General features: G+C 38.1%; 1 protein-coding gene across 1 annotated transcript in view; it reads right to left on the reverse strand.

The window, feature by feature from the left end:
• Positions 1-24,953, reverse strand: part of RPA2 (Replication protein A2) — a 57,678-nt gene that overhangs the window by 19,404 nt on the left and 13,321 nt on the right. Inside the window, exons 4-6 of the mRNA XM_067150686.2 lie at positions 22,390-22,503; positions 12,194-12,376; positions 2,838-2,981 (exon numbers count right to left, since the gene is read on the reverse strand). Of these exons, the coding sequence (XP_067006787.1) occupies positions 2,838-2,981; positions 12,194-12,376; positions 22,390-22,503 (441 nt within the window). The remainder of the gene's footprint in view (positions 1-2,837; positions 2,982-12,193; positions 12,377-22,389; positions 22,504-24,953) is intronic.

Below are 24,953 nucleotides of genomic sequence, written 5' to 3' on the forward strand. Positions count from 1 at the left end.
AAGATGACTAACAAAATGAGAAAAATCGCGAATGCTTGAAGAAAAAGAAAAAAAGAGCCTCTTTATACTGGATGCCCCAGTATCACAGAGTCTAAAGACAACATGTTATTTCTGAAAACCGACGAGACCCTGCGTGGCAATGTGCGCTCACGTCCACTTCGCAATTTCGTAAGCTTCGTGCTGTTCTGCTCTGCTCTTCCCTGCTCTGCGGCCAACTGCTTCTTAATGTGCGCCCGGCCTAACAGCAGGAAAGTACAGCAATGTGTTCATCCAGTTATATTTTTAATTCCAAAGCGACGACCCATATTTTTCTTGGGCTTAAAAGTTTCCTTAAAGTCCAAATTAATGTTTAATGTCAATCCCCGAGAAAGTGTTGAGGGAAATTTTCGAGATATTAATTACTCACAGTACAGGCCAATACATTCAACTGGTGAAAATATTCTTGAATTGGTTACTTTTAAACACCTGCACTGCCATTGTAACCGTGTTATGTGTATTTTATCTTGACCGGAAAAATCTTAACCTAATAGCAGCCTTTAACGCGATTATTGGGCGCGAATTTCAGTGTTCCGACTGTTCGTTCACGTTCCCTGCAGCCTTATGCTGGACCATGGCCATAACTACACACAGGCACACACCACACAGCACGTTCCGTACAGGCACACTCCCAGTTCCCACTGGCGCGGAGCATGTAATGTTGCCTCTCGAAGTTCTCTCTACACTGCGATATTACAGTCCCGCGTCCCGTCCGCCCGCTGCACAGTTCAGCTAGTAGGCGAAGGGCAGTGCATGGAGGCGTTTCTGATGGGACAGCGATTCAGTGTCTCCGGCTCGCTTGAGAATGTTTCGGAACAATTGACACTCGGTGTTCTGGAACAGCGGAACATAACTGTGCACCGGCACCTTGTGCCGAAACAGGGACATAGTGCCTAACCCTAACCTGCAGGCCTTCGGACCGAGCAGCGGTCGCTTGGTAGGTGGAAGGCCAATTGGGGCTGTAGTTTGGTTTGGTTTAGGGGTGTTTGTAAGATTAAAGTATACATATTTTATTTTTGTGATGTTTAGCCAAATTGTTGATGGTTCATTCGTTCCCGGATTTTCCGTTTTCCCCTGTTGAACGTTTTCTTCCCCGGGGTCCCTCCAAAAACAGAAAATCGAGGTTCCACTGTACTTGAATTTTCAAAGTAAAAGAATGTTGAACTGTGAAACATTTGTTTCATTATTTACTATGATTATTATATAAGTAATGTTATCTGTCTATTACTGCTACCCTTACTTACAGATAATTTCTTCATGATAATTATCAATACCATGTCTTAAAATTTTCACCCTGATAAAAAATATGCTCAGTAACAGATTTTTCAGATAATTTCTTCACAATAATAATTATCAATACCATGTCTTAAAATTTTCACCCTGATAAAAAATATGCTCAGAAACAGATTTTTCGAAATTCATACAGAACATACCCGTAGCAGACTCTATAAACTTAATAATGGCTTGCCACAGGGATCAGTCTTGTCTCCCGTTCTCTTCAACTTATACATACACGATTTCCCAGAAACTGTATCTCGCAAGTTCATCTATGCGGATGATATCAACCTCACCATACAAAGAACAGACTTCAATGAGGCAGAAGACATTCTATCCCACAACCTTGATAAGATGGGTGATTATTTCAAAAAATCCCGCCTGAAACCTAGTCCACTGAAGACAGAGGTAACTACGTTCCACCTAAATAACAGGATGGCAAACTATCAACCTACGATCAGGTTTGGAAACCACACACTACAGTGTACTTCCAACCCAAAATATCTGGGAGTAACTTTACCCAGGTCCTTAACCTATTGACACCATCTTGAGAAACTGGCTGCTAAGCTGGTTCTTCACGGGGCGCAGTGCGTGTACACTACGAACAACTGCTCTAACAACAGTATGTTCACCAGCTGAATATTGCTCCTCTGTATGGCTCAATAGCTCCCACACTAGTCTGGTTGATGTCCAACTGCACCACACAATGAGAATTATATCTGGTACATTGCGCTTCACTCCTATTCAACGGTTACCATTACTGAGCAACATTCAGCCTCTTCACATCAGATGGCAAAGCGCACTTGTTAGACTGTGCAACAGGATAGTGAAGAACAGTTTCCTCCCAATACATCAGGATACAGAGGAAAATGCCGTAACGAGACAAATCACGGAAACCTGCCTGGAAGACGGCAAAGGAATGAGTTAATTCACATTTTAAATCTGATGAAATATGGAAACATGAATGGTTTCAATCACACCCTCACGGCATTTTCAACATCAGGGATCTAACTACAAAGTTGTCTGGGTTCAACCTTCCTTGCTCCACCTGGACACACTCAACAGGATACGCTGCGGAGTCAGAAGAAGAGCTTCCGCTCTGCTTCAGGGGGGCTGGCAAGACTCTCCAGCTTGTGACTGTGGTGCTGAAGTGCAAACCATCGTGCACATTCTGAAAGACTGCCCTCCGCGAGCTCTTGCTGGTTCCATTGATTGACCCCTAAGGCACTCTCTTGGTTGGAAGAGCTGCTGGACATTCGTGTAAGAGACTGAAAGACCTCCATATTAACCGTTTTAATGAGGACTTTATATACAGGTAATTTTTTTTGATGTGCATATAGTCAATTGTATATTTTATTTTTTTTTCGTGCCTGTTAAGAACTTGATTGTCAACTGTAGCATCATACACTAAATAATAAATCAAATATATCACAATTTAACGTGCTTTTTCCTTTGAAATTTCAAGCGATCCATTAATTTTGCAGGTCAGTGTAGTACAGGAAATTACATGGACGATGTATACTTACACTTATAATGTTCAAGACCAGACGCTGTTTGGTTGTAAGGCCATCAGTATTCTGCATACCCAGAGACCTATCATTCATCTTTACATCCATCAGCGAATTGCTAAGAGTGAAATTACTGTTTGTGCTAACACTGGACTGCTGCTCCTATAATGAGAAATGTTAAAACATGGTGACAATTAATAAGCAGTAAGAAATATAAGGCTTATATGATGATGATGATGATGCTTGTTGTTTTAAGGGGCCTAACATCGAAGCTCATCGGCCCCTAATGGTAGGAAATGAAATGTCAACCAAAAATATAAAACATCCACTGACCAAAATAAAAAAAGGCCCCTCAGAATGGTACTTATCGCTAGTAAAATAGAACCATGGTATTTGCCAAGTTAGGGTACTAATCAAAAGTAGCGAAGACTCACGGTGTTCCACACGTGATGGTACTACTCACAAGTATTGTACGCCGTACAGGTAACGCAGACCTATGGTGTTCTCACACAATGGCGCCACTCATAGCCAACACAAATCGATGGGGTACCTCACCTAGGTGTACTAAGCACGGGCGCTGGTATTCCCGTGGTGTTCCTCACATACAGTAGTGGGTACTAATCACAGGCAACACCCAGACCCGTGGTGTTGGTCACATGAGTACGACTCACGGGTACTGGAAACCCACAGTGACCCTCTCGCTGCTGCTACTAAGCACAAACCTATTGTGTACCTAACATAGTGGTACCACTCGCAAGTAAAAGTGACCCATGGTGTTCCCCGCATGATGGTACGAATCAAGAGTAGTTTCATAGTTCTATTTCAAACATCCCTTGGTCACCCCTTTTAGTCGCCTCTCACGACAGGTAGGGGATACCGTGGGTGAATTCTTCGTCTGCCTCCCCCACACACAGGGGGTGTGTGTTTGGTCCACGAGAGGTATTTTATTTCCCTGGCCGGTTAGGACCCCCCTATCCGCCACCTGGGACGCGCCACATATCACCTCTCCCCCTGCTACACCTGCGTAGCAAGTTCGTGGAGGCTTATATGAATACTGTGCACTCTTTACAAAGATTTTAGATAAAGACTCTTAATGATGACAATGCATGGGTGCATCACACAGAGCTCGAATCAAATTGCTGTCAGAGTGATGTTATCAACAGTCGCTATGCAAACAATTCTAAACAACTCTTTTGGCCAGAGAAGTTGTGATCATGATGTGAACAGGGTGATTCTTGGCGATATGGCTGCGAAGAGACGAGAACATAAAGACTGAACACACTCAACAACTGTTTCCAAATGTGATGAAAAGTCAAGTTGCAAGTTTCACCAAGAGGAAAAGTCCTCTCAGTTTCAATTACTGTGTTGATGGGGTGATAGTACCTAATGGGGAACACTGTAAGTACCTAGGTGTTAATATAAGGAATGATCTTCATTGAGGAAATCATATTAACAAGATTATTAAGAAAGGTTTCAGATCTCTTCACAGGGTTATGAGAGTATTTAGGGGTTGTAGTAAGGATTTAAAAGAGAGGGCGTATAAGTCTTTGGTAAGACGGCCGTTAGAGTATGGCTCCAGTGTATGAGACCCTGACCAGGACTACTTGATACGAGAACTGGAAAAATTTCAAAGGAAAGCATTACAGTTCGTTCTGGGTGATTTCCGACAAACGAGTAGTGTTACGAGAATGTTGCAAACTTTGTGGTGGGAATACTTGGGAGTAAGAAGAAGAGGTGCTGGACTATGTGGTATGTTACAGGTTATAAATTTCATGATTGGTCCATATTGAAATGTACCTAGGTTTAAAATGTTACAAAAGTTTATTAGGATCAGCATATTCAATACAGTTGGGTTCTTAAAATTAAGATTACATCTTGTTATACTAATTTGACGGGACATGTTTCGCCCATTATATGGGCATTATCAGCCGTACGCTCATGCTTAAAAGATAAAAATCAGGATCCTGATTGCTTTAGTCAAAATGTTACATAGAGAAATGTGAGTACAGTGGAACTCGGTTAAGAAGTTCCCGCATAAGAAGTTTTCCCGCCTAAGAAGTGTGATATTCTTGGTCCCTTGATCAGTTGCATTAAGATATATGTATATTTTTCCCATTTAAAGTGTTCTGTTGTAAATATATTTCCCGGTTAAACAGTTCAGATTTTAGAGCCCCTTGAGATAGAAAACATCCGCTCAAAGCAGCCCATGGATAGAACCATCCAGTCTCCACGCAAGTTGTACCCTGTGTTAGACCGTTCGCATGCTCGTGGTGTGTGTCTGGTGTCACGGAACCTGCCAAGGCCATACGACGTCACACTATGACAACGCGGACACCAAATGCTCACTGTCACCTTGTGGAATCGAATCGAACACATCAATCGAAATTTCCACTCCACCGTTCCATCTAGCGGAATAGAATCAAACGGGATTCTACGCAATGGATGGTTTGATAAAACTTTAATGCAGTAATTTGCGGGCTGCGACAGGGTGAAGTCATTAATCGAGGTGGCTTAAACATTAATTAAAAACCGTAAAGTGTATTTGTCCACAACATTACTGTTAATCTACCACAAAATTGAATATTCTAACCTGTTTGATTTTTCATTCCCTTGCTTATTTCCTTCCAGGCATTCTCTCTTACGTTGTTGTTGCAATAATACTTATGGGTCTTGCTGTAGAGGAAATTACGTTTTTGAACTAAACTGATAAGATTTTCCGAGTTCATTACTAGTGAGGTGAATAAAAACAACTTCCCGACTCTATGCAGGAAACAGCCGACTTTCCAGCAGCCAGCTGATACACATGCCGCCAAACAGCCGGCCGAAAGATCCCCATCGTTTACGAAGTTGAACGAATGTTGATAGCCAAGTGGGTGTTGGTGGGAGGCACACAGAGGCATTGCAATACCGCGTGTTGGCATAAAATTGAAAGTTATTTTTAATTTTACTTTTACACGAGCTAAACATTGTATTATCGTGTCACTTGTAATTATTACATCGCATTATTAGAACATACCACAAGGATGAGGAGACATGAAATAAAATTCTCGCAGGGAAAGAAACTGTATACGTTTAGATGTGCTAGTGTTGCTACTGCACCTTTATCACTCCCACGTAATACCCCAGATACTTTTCCATGCACTCATTTCTGCAACTTCGAACCTGTGTTTCTTTTCTTCATTACCTATAGCATGAAGACGATTGAAGCGGGAAAATAAACTCAATACTGGCTTGGCCATGCGATACTTGTGAAACCGCCAGAAACTATACCCGTTGCCGTGACAACCAGTAGGAATGCAGGGGCGATTTAGGCCTAGGTTCTAAGAATCTCTAAGAATAAGTTGCCAGATTTCCCATTTGCTGTCGTCATCCTTGAAGCAGGTGTCAGGGGTGTGAGGAAAATAGAAAGCACATGCTAAAAAACTGTAGTACACGTCTTGTCTTTGCGTCTTGTAAGCCTAAGCTACGGATTGCCAAGCATACTGTAGCGTCGTAATTAGTATGAATAGGAGTCGGTGAAGTTAGTTGTACTTGTAATATCAATGTACAAGCTTTTCAAGTGAAAATGAGCGGAACTCAGAGGAAAGAGATCAAGCAAAAGGCACTAACAATAAAAGACAAAGTGGAGATTATAAGGAAAGTGGAGTCATCTACACTTTCCCGTGTTGCTTTGGCAAAGGAGCTGGGGATGCCGCCGTCTACTTTCAACGGTACTATAGCGAAGAAAGAAGAGATCTCTGCTTCTGCAGGGAATACTTCAGCAAATTGTAAGGAAGTTAAATCTGAAAAGTAGGATGAAATAGAACAAACTCTGCTAATATGGTTTAAACAGCAGTGAAGTTTAAACATACCTTTCAGTGGGACTATTGTGCAGGAGAAAGCCGCATGAAAATTAAGGGTACCTTTTACCGCGTCGAACGGGTGGCTGGACAGCTTTAAAAATCGAGCCGGCATTGTTTACAAAACAATTTGTGGCGAAGCAGAGAGTGGAAGTGCGGAGGAAAGGGAAGCGTGGAAGGAAATGGTTCTGCCTGCTAAAATAAGCAAACCTTGCAACGTTTTTTATATAATATGTTCCCTTCTCTTATCAAATATATTTATAATACGGTATGTTCAATTATTTTACTTCATCTCTAAAAATATTGTCATGACAATCAAATTTTTATATTGTGGCTTTCTGTTAGCAGCTCTTATATATCGGCCTATTTCGGTATTGTTCACAAACAAGGAAATCTGTTGGCTGTGTGTTTCACATGTATTTCAAAGTACAGAATAAGTTTTTGGGCATTACCCCTTTTAAGAAGTTTCCTGCTTAAGAAGTTTTTTTTTTTTGTTATGAGTTCTTAACTGGCAATTTGCACAATTAAAACTTGTTTAAAAATGTTTGCAAGAAAAACAAATAATGTTGGTGCGATTTTACACTGATAATTTAAAACATTTTATAAAAATAGTCAACTAATCCATATTTACACAAATAATAAGAAAGTCTATGGCTAAAGCTGAACCTTGTAGCTTTTAAAATTATTTAAGACGAAATTGAAACTTTCTCTTTGGAAGCTCATAGTGTTTTGTAACATTTTTAAAGTATGTGGTATGTTTCGAGCTCTTAGTGGAGAGTTGGCGAGGAATAATATAACTACATGAATAAGCTTGATTGGAGCTTTTAAAAGTATGAAGATAAAGTTGAAATTCAAGAGGACAAATTGGTGCAAATATCCATTCATGGGATGAGGAGTAAGGGATTGGAATGAATTATCAAGGGAAATGTTCGATAAATTTCCAAGTTCTTTGATAACGTTTGGAAAAAAAAAAAGGTAGGTAAACAATTGATGGGGAATCTGCAACGTGGGCGACAGCTCTAAATGCAGATCATTAATGACTGAAACTGAAATATACTCATATTTTAATAGAGTGCTTTAACGATTAAGTTAAAAGCATTGTCAGTCACCCCACTCTTAACCCTTTCAGTCCCAAATTATTATTTTTGAGAGAAATTTTTTTTTCTTGTTTAGAATAGTTGTTTTAGAACATAGTGATCATGTTTAATAACAATTTCCAAAATTTCCCAAACAAATTTAGAAAATCCAGCATGTTGCTCTAGGTTAACATTGGGACTCTGTGGTAACATTCAAATGCGACATATATATTTCACAGAGCTATTTACATGGTGTTCTTCTGTACACAAAATTACATCTAGCGAAAAAATAAGCTATTTTTAACATTTTATCACGATATAATTCTACAAAGGTAAATAGAACAGTAAATTATGCCTCAAAAGTAATGTTTCTTCAATTACTTGTTATGAAATTCGAAGAAGTAGTTCTTCGCTCCTGTCAAGCACAAATTAACACTACATTTAGAGCAGGTCAGCTGGGTGATTCCACTGGGACAACATTTACATCAGCCTTTCCTTTTTTCATACTGAGGCAAGTGTGGATATGCATCATACCTTACATCATCGACTGGTCTTGGAGCAAACTTTTCTCGACTGGGTTCTGGAATTGGACTGTCACTTGGTCAGCCATGCTCTTGATTCAGAACTTTCCCTGCCCTAGTCAATGCTTGAGATATTTCTAACAGAAATTGTACAAGGGAATACATGCATTTTTCTCCTTGGTGCTTTTTTTAATGTTTACCGTACAGTAGCCAACCATGACTACTGCAACAATAATACACCAAAACACAATTCTCATATACTAATTGACCGATCTAATGTCTATTTTGTATAGCTCAAGCAGCATATCTGCTAGATCTACTCCCCCCATGAACTGATTATATTCTTTCACCGCCGGACTGAGTGGCTCAGACGGTTGAGGCGCTGGCCTTCTGACCCCAACTTGGCAGGTTCGATCCTGGGTCAGTCCGGTGGTTTTTGAAGGTGCTCAAATACGTCAGCCTCGTGTCGGTAGATTTACTGGCACGTAAAAGAACTCCTGCGGGACAAAATTCTGGCACCTCGGCGTCTCCGAAAACCGTAAAAGAGTAGTTAGTGGGGCGTAAAGCAAATAACATTATTATTATTCTTTCACCACTTGGGGACACTCTTTTCCCACAGTTTTCTTTTCCGACTGGCTCCATCGTTGGCATTTACGTATCTACTGGGTCTACACGGATATATGTAGAAATGAAATGGATTGCGTTCCTACTGAACCTCGGAATGAGGGCAATGTTGTGTTCCTCTTCCACTCTGTAGTCATAGGTGCCTCTTCCTTTCTTCTTTAGGTCATTTTCAGACATAAGCGGACATTCTGTCATTCAGGATGGTACCAACACAAAGAATACCCCTTTCTTTCGGGGCAATAGCTAACTGTAGCGAGGAAAACCAATTGTCAAAGTAAACTTTAAAATGGTTATGATCAGGAAGTTCACTTGTGAGAGCCATTACAATGTCGCCAGAAAAACCTAGACCCACATCTTTGCAACTACCCTTCCCGGTATAAAATTCAAAACGATACTTGGGACGTTTTTTCTTTTCTGGGACATGTTCACTTATCTTGTTGTCTAAACTTCCTCCAGCACATTGTTCTCCATAATCTGGATTTGCATCTGTGACCTACAGAACAAATTATTAAATCAAGGCGAGTATGATGTACATAATACACTATTTATATATAGGCCTATATAGTTACAAAATTTATTACTTGAATCACTATCTTCGAAGTCAGAGATTGTCCCGTCAATAAGCTTCTCGAGAACATCCTCTATTTCTGTCTCTTTCAGTGCCCTACCAAAACACTTCATCTTGCTCATTATTCTTTTGAGGTTAGGATATGGTAACACAGTTTACCCCTTGAGTCCCAATGTTGCTTTAGATTAACAACAACTTCAGATATATTTATAACAAAATGATATTGCTAAATTTAAGTGTATGTGATACGCACGGTATTTTGAAAGGTTTTTACACAAAACATACTAAATACACTCCTAATTCAACACACCCTTACTTATAAAATGCAGAAAGTAAACACCAAGACATCATCCTCCATGACCATGGACTGCACCTCTGTCAACTTTTTTATTTAAGATAAATTATATTCAACTTTTCTGCCATCTCTTGACTGATTATGGAAGCTTATATCTGTAGTTAATTCAGAGCGACATTGGGACTTAGGGGAAAGTAATAAGCTTAGTGCATGTGTGCACTGAATATCATGTTAACCTAAAGCAACATTGGGACTGAAAGGGTTAAACCTTGAATGAGGTGATTAGTACAGATAAACAAAACTACGTGGTCATACTTCAAACAACATAATGATTTTTTTCCAATTTTATGCAAAACCACGTATTCAATCAAGAAAGCTTGTAGTTTAACATATGTGTTGATGTTGTGATCATAGACACAGGACCTCCAATTTTACGTGGAATCGAAACCATAGGAATGTATCTCTCTTATTTCAAAAACTCTGTATGCTTACATAATAAATCTTAAACAAGGGACATAGTGCATCACAAGCACCCTGTGGAGTACTTTGAGGCAAAGGGTGGTGTCTTAGTGTCCCAATGACAAAGCATGGGTGCATCATTCAAAGCTAGAATCAAATTGCTGTCAAAGTGATATTATCAACAGTCACTATGAAAACAATTCTAAACAACTCCTTTGGCCAGAGAAGTTATGATCATGATGTGATCAGGGTGATTCTCTGCAATGTGACTGTGAAGACGAGACAATCTAGATGAGGACATAAGGACTGAAAATACACAACAAGTGTTTCCAACATATAAATCAGAACATGATAAATCAGAAGAAATTTTATTTCAGAATAACGCAAACATACACACAAATCAGAAATATTGGGAAGCAATCACCCAATCGGGCTGGACTTTGCTTCTCCATCTCCCCTAGAATTTCAATCATCTTTTCAGGACATTCAAGGATATACTCTTTAGGCCAATGTTAGAGGATGACCATGTAGTGGTTAATGCAGTAAGAACATTACTACATCACCAGCACTGCAGTTGGTTTACATGAGCCATATATGTACTAGTTCTGTGTTGGCACGAAGCTGTACTATTTTGAGGATTGCATATAAAAATAAAAAGAGTAAATGTTATAGTGTATAAATATCATTTAAATAAATAGGTTGCAAGCAAAAAAAAAAAAATTGCTGGATTGCATTTTAAGCAAACCTAGTGTTCATTGAATTTGTGATAATACAGGTAAGTTGGTCAAGCTGTCAGCGTATTTATAAATATACTGTATCACATTTTTTACAGACTGTAACTAAGAAACACAATAGTCTCTGTATTCGTGTAGAGGCTTAAACTACTATGGTAAATAGCTTTGTGGGATCTGAGAACTCTGGGGTGTAGTGCCTGGGACTAGCATATATGTATTTGTAATTATAATAATTGGAGCCTGGATTGGAAAAGAAGCAGTCATGGATTAAGTATTCCATATCAAATTATTGCAACCATTCGGCCTTGCCATCTGTGATAAACCACCTAATTGGTTCAGAGATGGATATCCCGAACTACAAATTTCAGCCCCATTCATTTTTCTGCTAGAGCCTCCGTGGCTCAGGCAGCAGTGCGCCGGCCTCTCACCGCTGGGTTCCGTGGTTCAAATTCCAGCCACTCCATGTGAGATTTGTGCTGGACAAAGCAGAGGCAGGACAGGTTTTTATATGGGTACTCCGGTTTTCCCTGTCACACTTCATTCCAGCAACACTCTCCAATATCATTTCATTTCATCATTCATTAATCATTGCTCCAGAGGAGTGCGACAGGCTTTGGCAGCCGGCACAATTCCTATACTCGCCGCTAGATGGGGGCTTCATTCATTCAATTCCTGACCCGGTCGAATGACTGGAAACAGTTTGTGGATTTTCATTTTCATTTTTCTGCTCTTCACTCTCGGAAACAACAGCATCCAGAATCAAATAATCTCCATCCTCTACTAATAAAAGTTTTTTCTAAAAGCTCTGGACATGTGTGATGATCTTATTTCAGCATAACAATGAAACCCTAGACATAAGTTGAAAATATTGGAAAGTAGTCACCGAATTGGACTGAAGTTTCTGCTCGTCTCCCCAACCTTTAATGCTTATTCAATCAACAAGTTCACTATTCTCCACTCCAATCCTAGAGTTACCCAATAAAACTAAAATATAGGATAGTATCTTAACCGAAAGGATTCACTCATCTTGACTAATTAGTAAGTTCTAATCTACAAATAGATTTCTCTTTTCTTAGTGGATATTAAATAGGTCACCCTTTGTTGAGAACTAAAAACCAAAAGCACTTGAGGTACCAAATATCTTATGAGAAAAATACTTTCAAATTCTCAGCAACAAGAAAATTCATATTGAGTTACTAATGAATAGATGCCAAGATTGAATGCATACATGTTCAAGGCTATTAATTAAGCAACCAACCTCTTCAAACTTCATTTGTTGTGCAGCCAAATTACAATCCACCACTTCCAAAATATGGAATGTTAGTTCATTTAGAGTCTTGATAGCATGTATTTTGAAAATCATCACATGTCGCTTGCCTTGATGGGTTCGAAGTGAACCATACACACGGCAATATGTGTGTTCCACAACATCGTTGTTTTCCTAAAACAGAAATCAAGAAACCAATAATTTTATGAACAAAATGAATATGATCAAAATACAGTAACACATATTTTTAAAAAAAGATGAATTAAAACTGGAACACAGTGAAGTTTTCAGTTGTTTATCACGGATTCTCAGATGGATTTGGTCCTTTTATTAAATGTTTGGACCATTTTCTTGAAACTATAAGTTTTAGGAATCTAAATACCCAATATCTACTGCTATAATATAAAAATTAGCAATGTAACTTCTTTTTCATTTGGCAAGGATCTGATTTCTGGCTTTGCCATGAATTTAAGGTTAGTTTAAAGAACTGGAATGATGTTTCACTCAGCCTCGGGTAACAAAACTTAGTAGAGAAGCGGGTAGAGGTAGATGCATTAGTTTTCATTCAAATCTAGGTGAATGCTAGGATGGTACCAACATATAGGCCACAGTCACTTCCTTCCCAGTCTGGACCCTGACAGTAAAGTCAATCTTCCATATAAGAATAACCTTCCTTGGTCAACTTGTTTTTATCAGACCTCGCCAGTATTACATTTGCAAGGCCTAGGGAGTCTTTCATCTTCATGCCTTCCATGGCTCTCCACTTTCTTTTGCCTATATCCTCATTCTTTCAAGGAATGGAACTCTCCTGTTCCTTCCCCTAATATTAGTTTCAAGTATGAGTGGATGACTGTCCAGTTGTTCTTCCCCTTAAAGCAATTATTGCCATCACTAACTAATCTGAAAACAACTGGGGTTATGGTTTGTTAGGAAACTGATACATCATGGAGTTATGAAAGGAATATCTCAATGAAGGGTTTTTGAATTTTAGCAATATATAGTGTAAATATATGTACAAAAATGAAAATAGAAATGAATCAATCAGACATCTTATTTTTGAAGGTTTTTTTTTTTTGCTAATTGCTTTACGTCGCACCAACACAGATAGGTCTTATGGTGACGATGGGACAGGGAAGGGCTAGGAGTGGGAAGGAAGCAGCCGTGGCCTTAATTAAGGTACAGCCCCAGCATTTTCCTGGTGTGAAAATGGGAAACCACGGAAATACCATCTTCAGGGCTGCCGACAGTGGGGTTCGAACCTACTATCTCCCGAATACTGGATACTGGCCGCACTTAAGCAACTGCAGCTATCGAGCTCGGTATATTTTTAAAGTACAAAGGAATCAGCAAAAGAAAGGAAAAGACACAAGGGCATATATGAAAGACTCCCTAGGCTTTGCAAACCTAATACCATTAGTTTCAGAAGACTTCAAAGGTTGACCTAGGTAAGGTGAAAGTGAGTGGAAACAATGCTAAAATGAGCTAAAAGCCCTGTGCTTGCCAACTCATGCTCCCAAGATGAGAACCCCAGGGGGTTGCCCTTCAGTCATCTCTTATGAGACGTAACAATACTGTGGACGTATACTGCCACCCCACCCACACTGTGTCTAGAAATACAGTACACAGTAAATCATCATTACTTGAGATTAACTGGGGGTCATCACTGTTCAGGTCAATGAATGTCAGGATTAACCTGCCTAACATAGTATCAGCATGCTCAGAGTAGACAGAATTTCTACCCCAAGCGACATAATCTGCAACCTTTTACTAAAATTTCCAGAGAAATTACAGATTTTGAATTAACGACGACTAATAAAGACTGGGTTACTCCATACGGAATGGGGAATCTGATGACAGTAATTGATTTACATAGCAATGGTTAGAAAATATTATAAAAACTGTGAAATTTACATCAGAATTTTTAGTGATGTACAGGATATAATACTGCGTGTAAGAAAGCAATTAAAATGACTTGAAAGCATCCCTGAGTCACACGTCAGATATTGTGTATGTTAGTCAGCATATGTGAAGGATCCGGGGGAAGAAAACATGTAAATCAACCTTTTGTCATAATCAAGTTAGCAGTGATGTACTGGGCATCAGACCAAGCTTAATTCAGTTTATTGCATTTTGAATTTCATTTACTCAAAGCATATGATCTTGTACCTTTTTATTAGTTTATCTAATAACATTTTGCTTATAATATCTCACGTCTTCATTTTCAAACCTACAGATCCAAAGATTCTAAGTATATCCCTCTATGTTGAATGGTACCACAACTGTTCACATTCCTAGCATGAAAATCATTGAAGGCAGGAGATGAAACATAATTATCCATGAACAATTTATGGCCTATACCTACCACTTTTCTTGTTAGCTGTACAACTATATCATGCAATGAATTTATGTTCGCTGTGGCATTATGCCACGGTTTCCCAAGGTAGACCGTCATGTTGTATGTTTATCTCTTACTTTTGCAGAGCTTGTACAGTTTTATATCGAAATGTTTCTTTGGTATGTACTGTTTGAAGATCACTCTGCCTTTGAAAAGGACTACCACTTCATCAACTGCCAGGTGTTTTGCTGCGTTGTACACAGAAGAAAATCTGTCACTTGAAGTAATTGAATACTTTTGACAGTTTCCAAAACCAGTTATAAACAGGGTCATTTTTTGTCAGGTACGTTGTCATTGTTTTTGAAATGTAGGACCCTGAGAAAGTGGAGAAAGCGGTCATGTTCCACTATCTTTGAACATAACAAAGTGTGATATTGCTCTTGGGTAGCCCAGCAATCTTTAAATGTGTCTCTCTGGTAGTGGACCATAAGTAAAATTATGGCCATGAAATAGTACAGTTCATGCACTAGAATTTCCGACATTTTATGATCTGGACCAAAAGCCAATTTGCTTCTTGAAACAGTATTCCAAAAAGTTAATCAGTAAAAGAAACTATTTTAAAAAGTACAGTGAAGATGAGTTAAAAGTTAAATGTTCATTCCAAGGGCAATGTAATCAAGGGAGAGGGTCTGTAAACATGTGCACATTTGCTTTGCCTCCAGGCAGACTGTCTCTCCATTCTGTTGTCACCCACATCACTTTCACCCTCCTGTTTTTAGGCACCACAATGTACCCTTCGCAAAGAACAACCACTTCATCAGTTTCAGTGGACACCACAACCTTATCAGAAGTTAATGCATTTTGTCCTCCATAACCAAATGAAATGCTCCCACACATGTAATCATATTCACTGATTCTAAGGAACTGACTGCTTTAGTTTTTGCAGAAAAGAAAGTTTCCACATTCTTCTCACAATACATTAACACATTCCTTATACGCAGAACAAGTAGATCCTTTTCATAAGCCATACTTTACCGTGAACCATGTGGTTGATATACCGACCACTCTTCTGTTTCAAGGAGCAATGCCATGGTTGATAAGTCCTGGCTGACTCACTAACTTATTGGCTGATATATTGACCGCTAGTTTGATTGAGGTTAATAAAATAACCTGGGTATAAGGTACAATGAAACCATGTGCTAGGAACAAAAGATGTGTATTGACACTATATAATCTTCTTCCTTCTTGCCTCCATCCATTTCCTTTTCAAGATTCTTTCTGGGTAGGATAGTGTACCAAAGCCCTCAACCTTGCTCAATCTTTCCACCACTCCTCTTCTCGAAATAAATTGCAATCGACTCCTTAGTTTCAATAAAGTCCATTACAGAGCTCCTCCATCTTGTTCTATGCCATCCCCTAGGCCTCATTGCAATCACTGTACCCATGAATGTTCTCTCTGGAATTCTCTCGCTGGCATTATCATATGTCGAGACTATTTCAGCTTTGCTATGTCACCCTGAAGTTTACAAACTCCCACTCTTCTCCTTATTTTTTCTTTCAGTGTTTTATCTCATTTTGGCTGCTTGGATCTTACTTTGGTTTTGCTTTTTCCAGGGCCCAGGCTGCTGAAGCATAGGCCTAAAATAGGATGAGTACAAAACCTTCTTGCACTTCACTGGCACATCCTTGTTCCACAGAACGGAACTTGCAGAGATCTGGATTATTAAATTAATTTCTCAATCCACTGACATCATGCTGCCTAAATATTTGAAAAGTTTGTACTTCAGGAGGTTAATTTCTTATTCTTATCACTCCCCTGGCTGTTCTATTAACTCTCATCATGATCGAAGTCTTTCTTTTCACAACACTAACCTTCATTCCAAATTTTTTTATCTCTTCATCACATCATTAACACTATGCACCCGGTGCCAGTAATATTACTACCACGCAGCATGCAGATCAGTGCCGCTGTTAGTAATACTACTACCACAAAATTTGAAATTCAGCCACTCAAAAGCTATTCAAGTTAACGAATTAGCTTTTCTTTTAACGTGTTGTTGATTTCCTGTACTATATATAGGTGGTGTTATTGATCGATAGTGATTGGTGCTGCACCTACGGACAATGTTTCGTAGCAATGTGCGCTCAGCTAGATCTTACCTAATTGCTGACATATGTACACCTCGCGCGCTCCAGTTAGATAAGCTCAAATTTATACACGTGTGTTCTAATGATGGATTACATGACTTCACAGATTTAGAATGAAAGTGTAGTGAGTCACCTGTCTAAATCATCGCTCAAGTAGTAGATTTATACTGTATACAGAGATATGGATATGTGTGTATATGCTGAGCACTGCACATGATGTTGACATGATTGAAGTACCCGCATCAAGAGGGAGCCACGAGAAATCCAAATCATCAGCACCAATGGACTATAACAAAGTCAAAATTGGTGTTGATAAGTCCGACCAAGTACTGGCATATTATGCATTCACAAGGAAGTCGATCAAGTGGTGGAAAAAATTATTCATCATCTCTTTCATCTTGCCATAGTGAATGCCTATGTACTGTACCGTAAGGCTTGTTCACAAAAACTCCCCCTACCAAAATTTTGGGAACGTTTGGCGTTTGTTTTGGCGAGTGGTGGTGGAGCAGAAATTACTGAAGAATCACAAGCATCATCTGCGATAAGGCTAGTAGGTAGAGATCATTTTCCACACAGAATACCTGCAGTGGGCGCAAAGAAGGAAGGACACGTACGTGCAAGGTCTGCTACAACAAATCCAACACTGGTCATGCTGTGAAGAAAAAGAACCGTAACGTGCCATAGGTCTTTGCATAGAAGAATGTTTTGAGTGTTACCATACCAAAGCTAGGTATTGGGAATATAATAATGTGTAATTCAGTTGTTCAGTGACTGAAAACTATCAAACTTTTCAAGTGCAAGAACAAGGATAACAGAATGAATAACATTTTTTAATTGATTTCAAGTGATAGTCCACTTTTTCTAGAATATGTATATGAAATTGTTTATTTATGTTGCAAGAACTAACAGAACTGGGTTTTTTTTTTTTTTTTTTTTTTTTTTTTTGATAGTTTAAAACACACCAGAGCAGGGTAGGGACGCTAACTTGACTCGTCCGGGCTCACAGTGTTTATCAGCTTGCTTCTGTACTTCTTCATTGTCTCCCCAAATTACAATGTAGTCAGCAAATAGCACAGATTGTATTTGCTTTCCAATCTTCTCTTTGGCATAATGTAGAATCTTATCCATGATGACAATGAAGAGTAAGGAAGACAATACACTTCCCTGTCTTAAGCCTGTCTCAACTCTAAATCATTCAGTATACCCTACTTTGGTTCTGACACAGCTTCCACAGTTTTGATATAATGCTATTACCATCAGCATTGTTTTATTCCCAATCTGTGTGCCTTGATCAATGTTTTCCATACCACATGCCTTGGGACACTGTCACATACCTAGAAAAGTCATTACCATGTCTTTTCCATATTTCCAATACTTTTCCATTATTTGACATAATGTAAATATTGGTTCAAATGTGGACCCGCCTCCTCTGAATCCATGCCTGTGTTCTGCAAGTCTTCCTCTACTCTGTCTCTTATTTGTTCATCCAAGATTCTTTTGAGGATCTTAGCTGTATGAGAGATCAGTGTCACTCCTCTGTAGTTTTCAGACCACTTCCTGTCTCCTTTCTTAAAGATCAGTATAATGACCTCCTTTTGTCCACTCCTCTGGAACAGCCTTTTTTTTCCATATCACTCTGTCTGTACAAGCACTGTAGACTAATTGCTCCAGCTGCTTATCATTTCTGCAGTGACTTCTTCAACTCCAGCTGCTTTGCCTCATCTCATCCTTTTACTGGCCCACTCAATCTCTGCAATGGACACATCGTTTCCCTGATCTTCTGTTTGCAATGAATCTCATACTTTGACTTCTCCCTATTGTACTGGGATAATTTGAAAATCGTAAAGCTGCCCTAAGTATCTTTCCCATCTCTGCAACATATCCTACTGCTGTGTTATCACTTTTTCCTGTTTATTTTCAATATAGTTTGCACTTTCACTTGAGTTTTTCTTATTTTTTTTCTCAGTGGAATAAAATAATTTCAATGGCTGAGAACAAAAGAGTTACAACTCAAAATGTGCACTGTTGAGATTTTACCATTTATTTTGACTTCTACTACAACCTCCGAAAGTGTTTACATCACAAAATCTGAAGTATTGATACCAGGAAGCACTTCTAATTGTTTTCAATGTTCTGACTAGTCGCTATGATTAATTTGAAAGGGTACATTTTGCGCTGAACTTTTTTCCAGATTATAATAAATGATGTAAAAACTATACATACCAATTTTCATAAAAATGTTGTAACAAGTGTATTTTTTGAGAGGCAATGTTGGAAACAGCTAAAACTCTTCTCTTGGAGAAAAAAAAAAAAAAGATTTTGAATTTAGTTCTCTGCCATCAGTTTTGCTTCTTGTTACATCTTGAAGAGATTGGTGATTTTTTGCCAATATTTCTTTTTCTCTTCTTGAACCACTTTGGTGCATTCCTTTTTTCAGTTCCTGTATTCCTTCTAGATTTTGTCATTCTCTTTTTTGGCCATTTTTCCATGCTTGTTTCTATCGTTGGACTGCAACTTTCACCCTGTCATTCCACCAGGGCATTTCTTGGTCTTTTTTCCTTCCTGATACTCTTCCACAGGTCTTTTCTGCAGGTTCCACCATGACTGTTTTAAAGTATGCCCATTCTTCTTCCACCCTTCCGATATCTTCCTTTGGTAATCTTGTTTTGACATTTGCCTGAAACTATTCCTTCTCCTGTAATTTTCATGCCCTTAGCTTCTGTCTGTCTTATCTCAGTCATCTTTTGTATTTTTCCCATCTTTGTCTTTGCTACCACCACTATGTGATCTTCTTCAAAAGATTCATGTGGGAGGATTCTTACATCTAACACAACGTAATCTATATAACGGTTTTGATTTTGTTATCCCAGCTATACCTTGTTATCTTTTGACGGTTTTTCTTTTGAAACCATGTGTTATCAATAATCAACTCATTTCTTCTACAAAATTCTGTCAGAATATATCCTGCCTTGTTTCTCTTCCCATATCCAACATAATACAGATGTTATATACATCTGTAAGAAAGAAATAATGTATATACATAATCCTACTGAATGTATTTTGCCCCTTTTAATTTAACTGGTTCAACTGCTTAATACTGTATGCAGCAAAACAAACGACCCATTGGGATCCTTTCTCCTTCTGTGTTTGTCCTGTATTCATCTTTATCTTAGGCTTTTTTTCCCATCTCCTGCACTAATAAGGTTTCCTGTGTCAGACTGAGGATCTATCAAGATGACCGCTCAATGAGTCTTGATGCCTGCACTCCTCATGAAGCTAGAAAAGACTGATGTAGAAGAACAGGGATTGATTAGGAGAGAGCTTATCTACTTGAAGATGAGGAGATTGACCTTTTGTGTTTTCATGTTTGTCCTTGTCTTCTCTTTCTATTGCTCCCTCTTTCCTCACTGATCATAGTGTTTGCCCTATTATGTGTTCCTTTGCATCTTCTTACATATTTTCTTTTTCTTCTTCTTCAACTTAGCATTTCCTGCTGGTGCAGCGCCTGCTCTTCAGATCTACGAACGCCTTTTTGGGCCTAAGTGATCAGACAACATTTTCATGTCTGAAGCTAAGGTGTCTTGCCATTGTTGTCTCGGTCTTCTTATGACTGAAATGTTATTAAACTGCATTGGTACAATATGTGCTTAAAATTTATATTACATGCCACACACTGTTCATAACATTTCTGAATTGAACATGATGACAAACGAAAGTTACTGTAAAGACACAAACAATTATATTATCTTGAATAATTCGGGAATATTTGCAGGTGGGTTATGTCTTGAAAACTGATTCTTTTAACAGGCTCCATATGCTGGGACTGTGAGATTCGGGGAGCAGGAAGGGTATGGGAATAGACTTCCTTGAGAAATTAGGCAATCTCCAAAGTTAACATGTCATAACTCTCATCACTGTTCTGAACTGAACAATAATCTCCAAAGTGTCGTTCCAGAAAGGTGATTCACCCACGGTGTGGGCTGTTGGAGGAGTAAGTTTCTAGAGCAACAAAAATGGTGCAAATCCCATACAATGGGATAATAGAGGTTTCTATAGATTAACTGGTACACTTTTTTTTTTATTCTGTGTAACATCTTTGATGAAATAAGGGCTCAATATTCCATAACTGCATATATAAAACCTGTTGGAGAAGTTGTTCACGATTCTCATTTGTGGCGACGGTTCTTCGCCGTTCTGTTGTCCTCTTTCATTGTCATAAGACTCATCCCGTGTAACAGAACTTGTAAACAACACCTATCATTATTTTGTTATTTGGTGCCTCCTAATTAAATCACTCCTCTCTAAAGAACCAGAGAAACAAGGAAATGCCATTTGGTCCTTGTTTCAATGATGGTGAAATCCTGACATTCACCTCCCCGCGGTAGAGAGGGGGCAACGACTGCATATAAAAATTATATTTTATATGCAGGCGGCTAACGAATGAAGGGACCGATTATCTCCCAGTATAAGGAGATCCCCTATACCAAGTGCCAACAGTCTCTTTGAGAGTGGATGAGCGGGTATGGGTAAGCGCACTCTATTGTCCTGGGGACAAGAAATTGTTCCCAAAGGCGGAGAAACCAGTTTGGTCAATGGCATTAGGATGCAGAAGGCAACGGGAAACCACTGCATTAAAGATCCTGAGAGATATTCCAATAAATTCACATTGGCATGGCTGAAACGTCAGGATCAGAGCTGGCCATGTGGATCGTCTACCTACATTTGGAGACAATGTCTTAAGAAGAATTAAATCACTCCTTGTAATGTTCTTTAACGTGAAGCAAACTCTCCTCATTCTGATGCTCCACTCCATATGACCAGAAATTATGTCCCATGGTAAACACCTTCTGCCCTGCTGAGAGACCCATAATTGCAGAAATCAATGCAATACTGAATTCACAAGATGTCAAACATTTATATTCAATATATAAATTCTTTGTATCTAGGGAAACGTGGACAGGTATATGAGCAATAATTTCAGTGTTATTTTGGTGCATATCATGTTATAATGCTATTATATAACACTGTCCATTTCATAGGTAAAATTCTTAAAACTCATATAGTTCCTTGTATGTGCAGCAAAGTGCACGAGTACAGCTGGTTATATATAAATACCTAACACAATGAAGTTCCATTGTATTATTTTATTCCCAATTCAATTAAAATAAATTAAGCCCAATATAACCCATAATAAGTTACCTCGTACCCTCATTAACACCAGTAGACAGAAACATTCCTGGTTGGACATAATGTAAATTACAATTACATTCTAGAGTAGAAAATCCATCTGGGGTATAGGAGTGGAAGATAATCCTTAGACAAATCCTAGCATTTGATAAAAGTGTCCATTTATATACGGGAAAAATCAGTTCAGTGGATTCACAAATACCTCTATGCTTATTAAGATTTCCAACAGTGAAAGAAAAATATTTTACAGATATACGACATTCATCTTTCAAGTTTTTTTTCAAAATGTCAACAATACAGTACTACCAGAAAGTTTTGAAAAGTCATTGTTATAATAATTATACTAATAAACAGGCACCAGTGAAGGATAAACCCCTCCAATTATAGTACGCGAACCTTTTCTTGAGCCCTGGTTTCCATTCATTACTATGGAGCTCAGGGCTCAAGAAAAGGTTCGCGTACTATATTATTAATGTAAATTGGGGACAGTATTTCAAAAATACAGTATTTCACTTACCACAGGGCCTTCCAACCACAAGACTGCATTAACAGTACCTGTATCATCTGAGAGGGTGTATGTTATTTTGGTGGAAGTAGCTTCAATGGCTTCAACAAGTCCTACCAAAGTGACCTAGAAAAATGTTAACCACATGACCAACATTAAATGCGAGAGGAAAAAAAAAGAAATAATAATAATAATAATAATAATAATAATAATAATAATAATAATAATAATAATAATAATAATAATAATAATCAAATAAAACAGTTTATAAGGAAATTGAACCAGTATTGAGCACAATTAGGAAAAACGTATATCAGTCTTTGGACATCTTACCTTACACCAGAAATAGCAGAAGAAGAATAAAAAAAATTATGGAATCGCAAGGCCAAGATTAAATGGATAATGGAAATTAAGGAGGATATTAAAGAACTACAAATAACAATAGATGATCTCTAAAACAAAACAGAAAAAATTAACACGCGAGAGGTTGCACGAAGGCAAATTGCTCACGCTTAATATTTTAATGAGCTGCTATTTTCCTTTTGCAGTGAATGCTCTGATAAAAATATAAATATGTGCCCTGTTTAACTGCCTTTCAACTAGTACTAACATAATTACCCCATAAAAATATTTTCTGAATATAAAAAAATTAATTAATTTTTTTGCAAAAATCTGGTAAAATTACGAGAGTTTTTAAAGAGCGCGAGAGGTCGCACGTACGCAAATTGCCTCAACATTGCATTTGTACATTTCAATGAATGATTTGGTCACAATTCAAGATAAAACTATAGCACCACACCATAAACTTCATGAATTTTACTGAAGAAAGTTTCTTGGAAATGCAGCCAAGTAAGAATGCACTATGCGAGGGGTCGCACGAAGACAATGGCAGATGCGAGTGAAAGAAAACTTAAAATACTCCACAACGCAGCAGGCAATACACAGACGATAATCAACGTCAGGCGGGAGAGAGGGAGGGAAGGAATGAAACGAGCGCCCTAAGCCCTACAGCGGCTGGCAACAAAATTATTAACAAATGTTGAAAAAGTGCGGCAAACTGCCACGGGTGTGGCCTCTCGCGTGTTAAGATATTTCAAGACACACACACACCAGGCTACAGACCAAGATCAATAAAAAGTCTAATGGGAGAGTATTTTCAACAGAACAAAGGAAGGCAGGATCTCTCAGAATGAAAAAACATTGGGCAGATAGGAAATCAAGAAATTGAGTGGTCCAATGTAGGCCATAAGATGTAAAATAAAATTAATAAATAAATAAAATAATAATAATAATAATAATAATAATAATAATAATAATAATAATAATAATAATAATAATAATAATAATAATAAATGTAACAGTCAGTAATACAAAAATTGTTAAAGGTCTTCCTTATATATGGTACAACATTTGGTACAACTGCATCAAAATCCTTCGATACTAAATCAAACAGTGCTGTCTACGATGCCACCCATGTTAATGATTTTAATTTAAGCAGTGTACAACATTCAAACAGGAAGTTATCCATAGGTACACCTGTTAGTGGTAAAATGTTTGCCAAATCTCATCATTTAAAAATAGTTGTTGATATATTTTTCGCTATTTTTATTTTATTTCGTCAAAAATTTTGCTAAATTTGTATTTCCAATTTTGAGCAGTAAACACTAAACCAAAAGGTAGTTGGTAGAATATTTGCAGTAAAACATTATAATCTTCTTTTAAATACGTAGAACATGAATTTTGCTTCTGCTGAAAATATGTACAGTATTACATATATCAAAGCACGAAAAAATGTTATCCTCCCACTTTAACATGCAGATAATTTATACACCAGTCTGAAAAAGGCAGATACCATGAATGGGAGTCAGAGCTGTTCTCCTGCCATACATTACATATATTACAATACGTTAAAAACACCTCTCACTGTCAACAATACTGACTGGGATCCATAAAGCCTTCTGCAGCTTCCATAAAATGCCCGTATGCTGATTTTAGGGAAAGAAGAATGACAAATCACATCAACATCTTTACCTGATCTACACGTACCAACTAGATCCCTAAACACTGTGTATGGGTCAAGATATTCCGATGCTGAAAGTTCTTTATTAGATGAGACACTTCATTTTCTGAATCGCCTTTCATTATGCTTCTTTGATCAAATAGTGATTCCAAATAATATTGTTGATTATTTCGCGATTTTGCTTAAAGGCAAATAGTTACATGTTTTAAGCTGAATGTGTAACATTATGCAATTGTGCGCTTTGCAAAAAACAGGTACCTCTAATTATCCCTAGTTATTACGACTTGACAACATAGTTTATTAAGGGGAAAAATCAAAGTACTTCAGTCAAATTAAAATTCTGAATAACTGATTTTATGGAAAAAAATCTCAATCTCCCATCAGTGAAATTTTGTACAGAAGTGAGTTAATTACTCAAGTAATGCTTGATGTGAACCATTCCCTCAGTTACTAATATTTCTCAAATATTTCCAAATATATAGAGGGTGATCTAAAAAAAATTTAAAAAGCATGAGGAACTTCTGTTTTAAAAGGTGGAAATTGTATCAGCAGAGAG

The sequence above is a fragment of the Anabrus simplex genome, chromosome 7 (genome assembly GCF_040414725.1).
Source record: "Anabrus simplex isolate iqAnaSimp1 chromosome 7, ASM4041472v1, whole genome shotgun sequence".
Taxonomy (NCBI): Eukaryota; Metazoa; Arthropoda; class Insecta; order Orthoptera; family Tettigoniidae; genus Anabrus; species Anabrus simplex.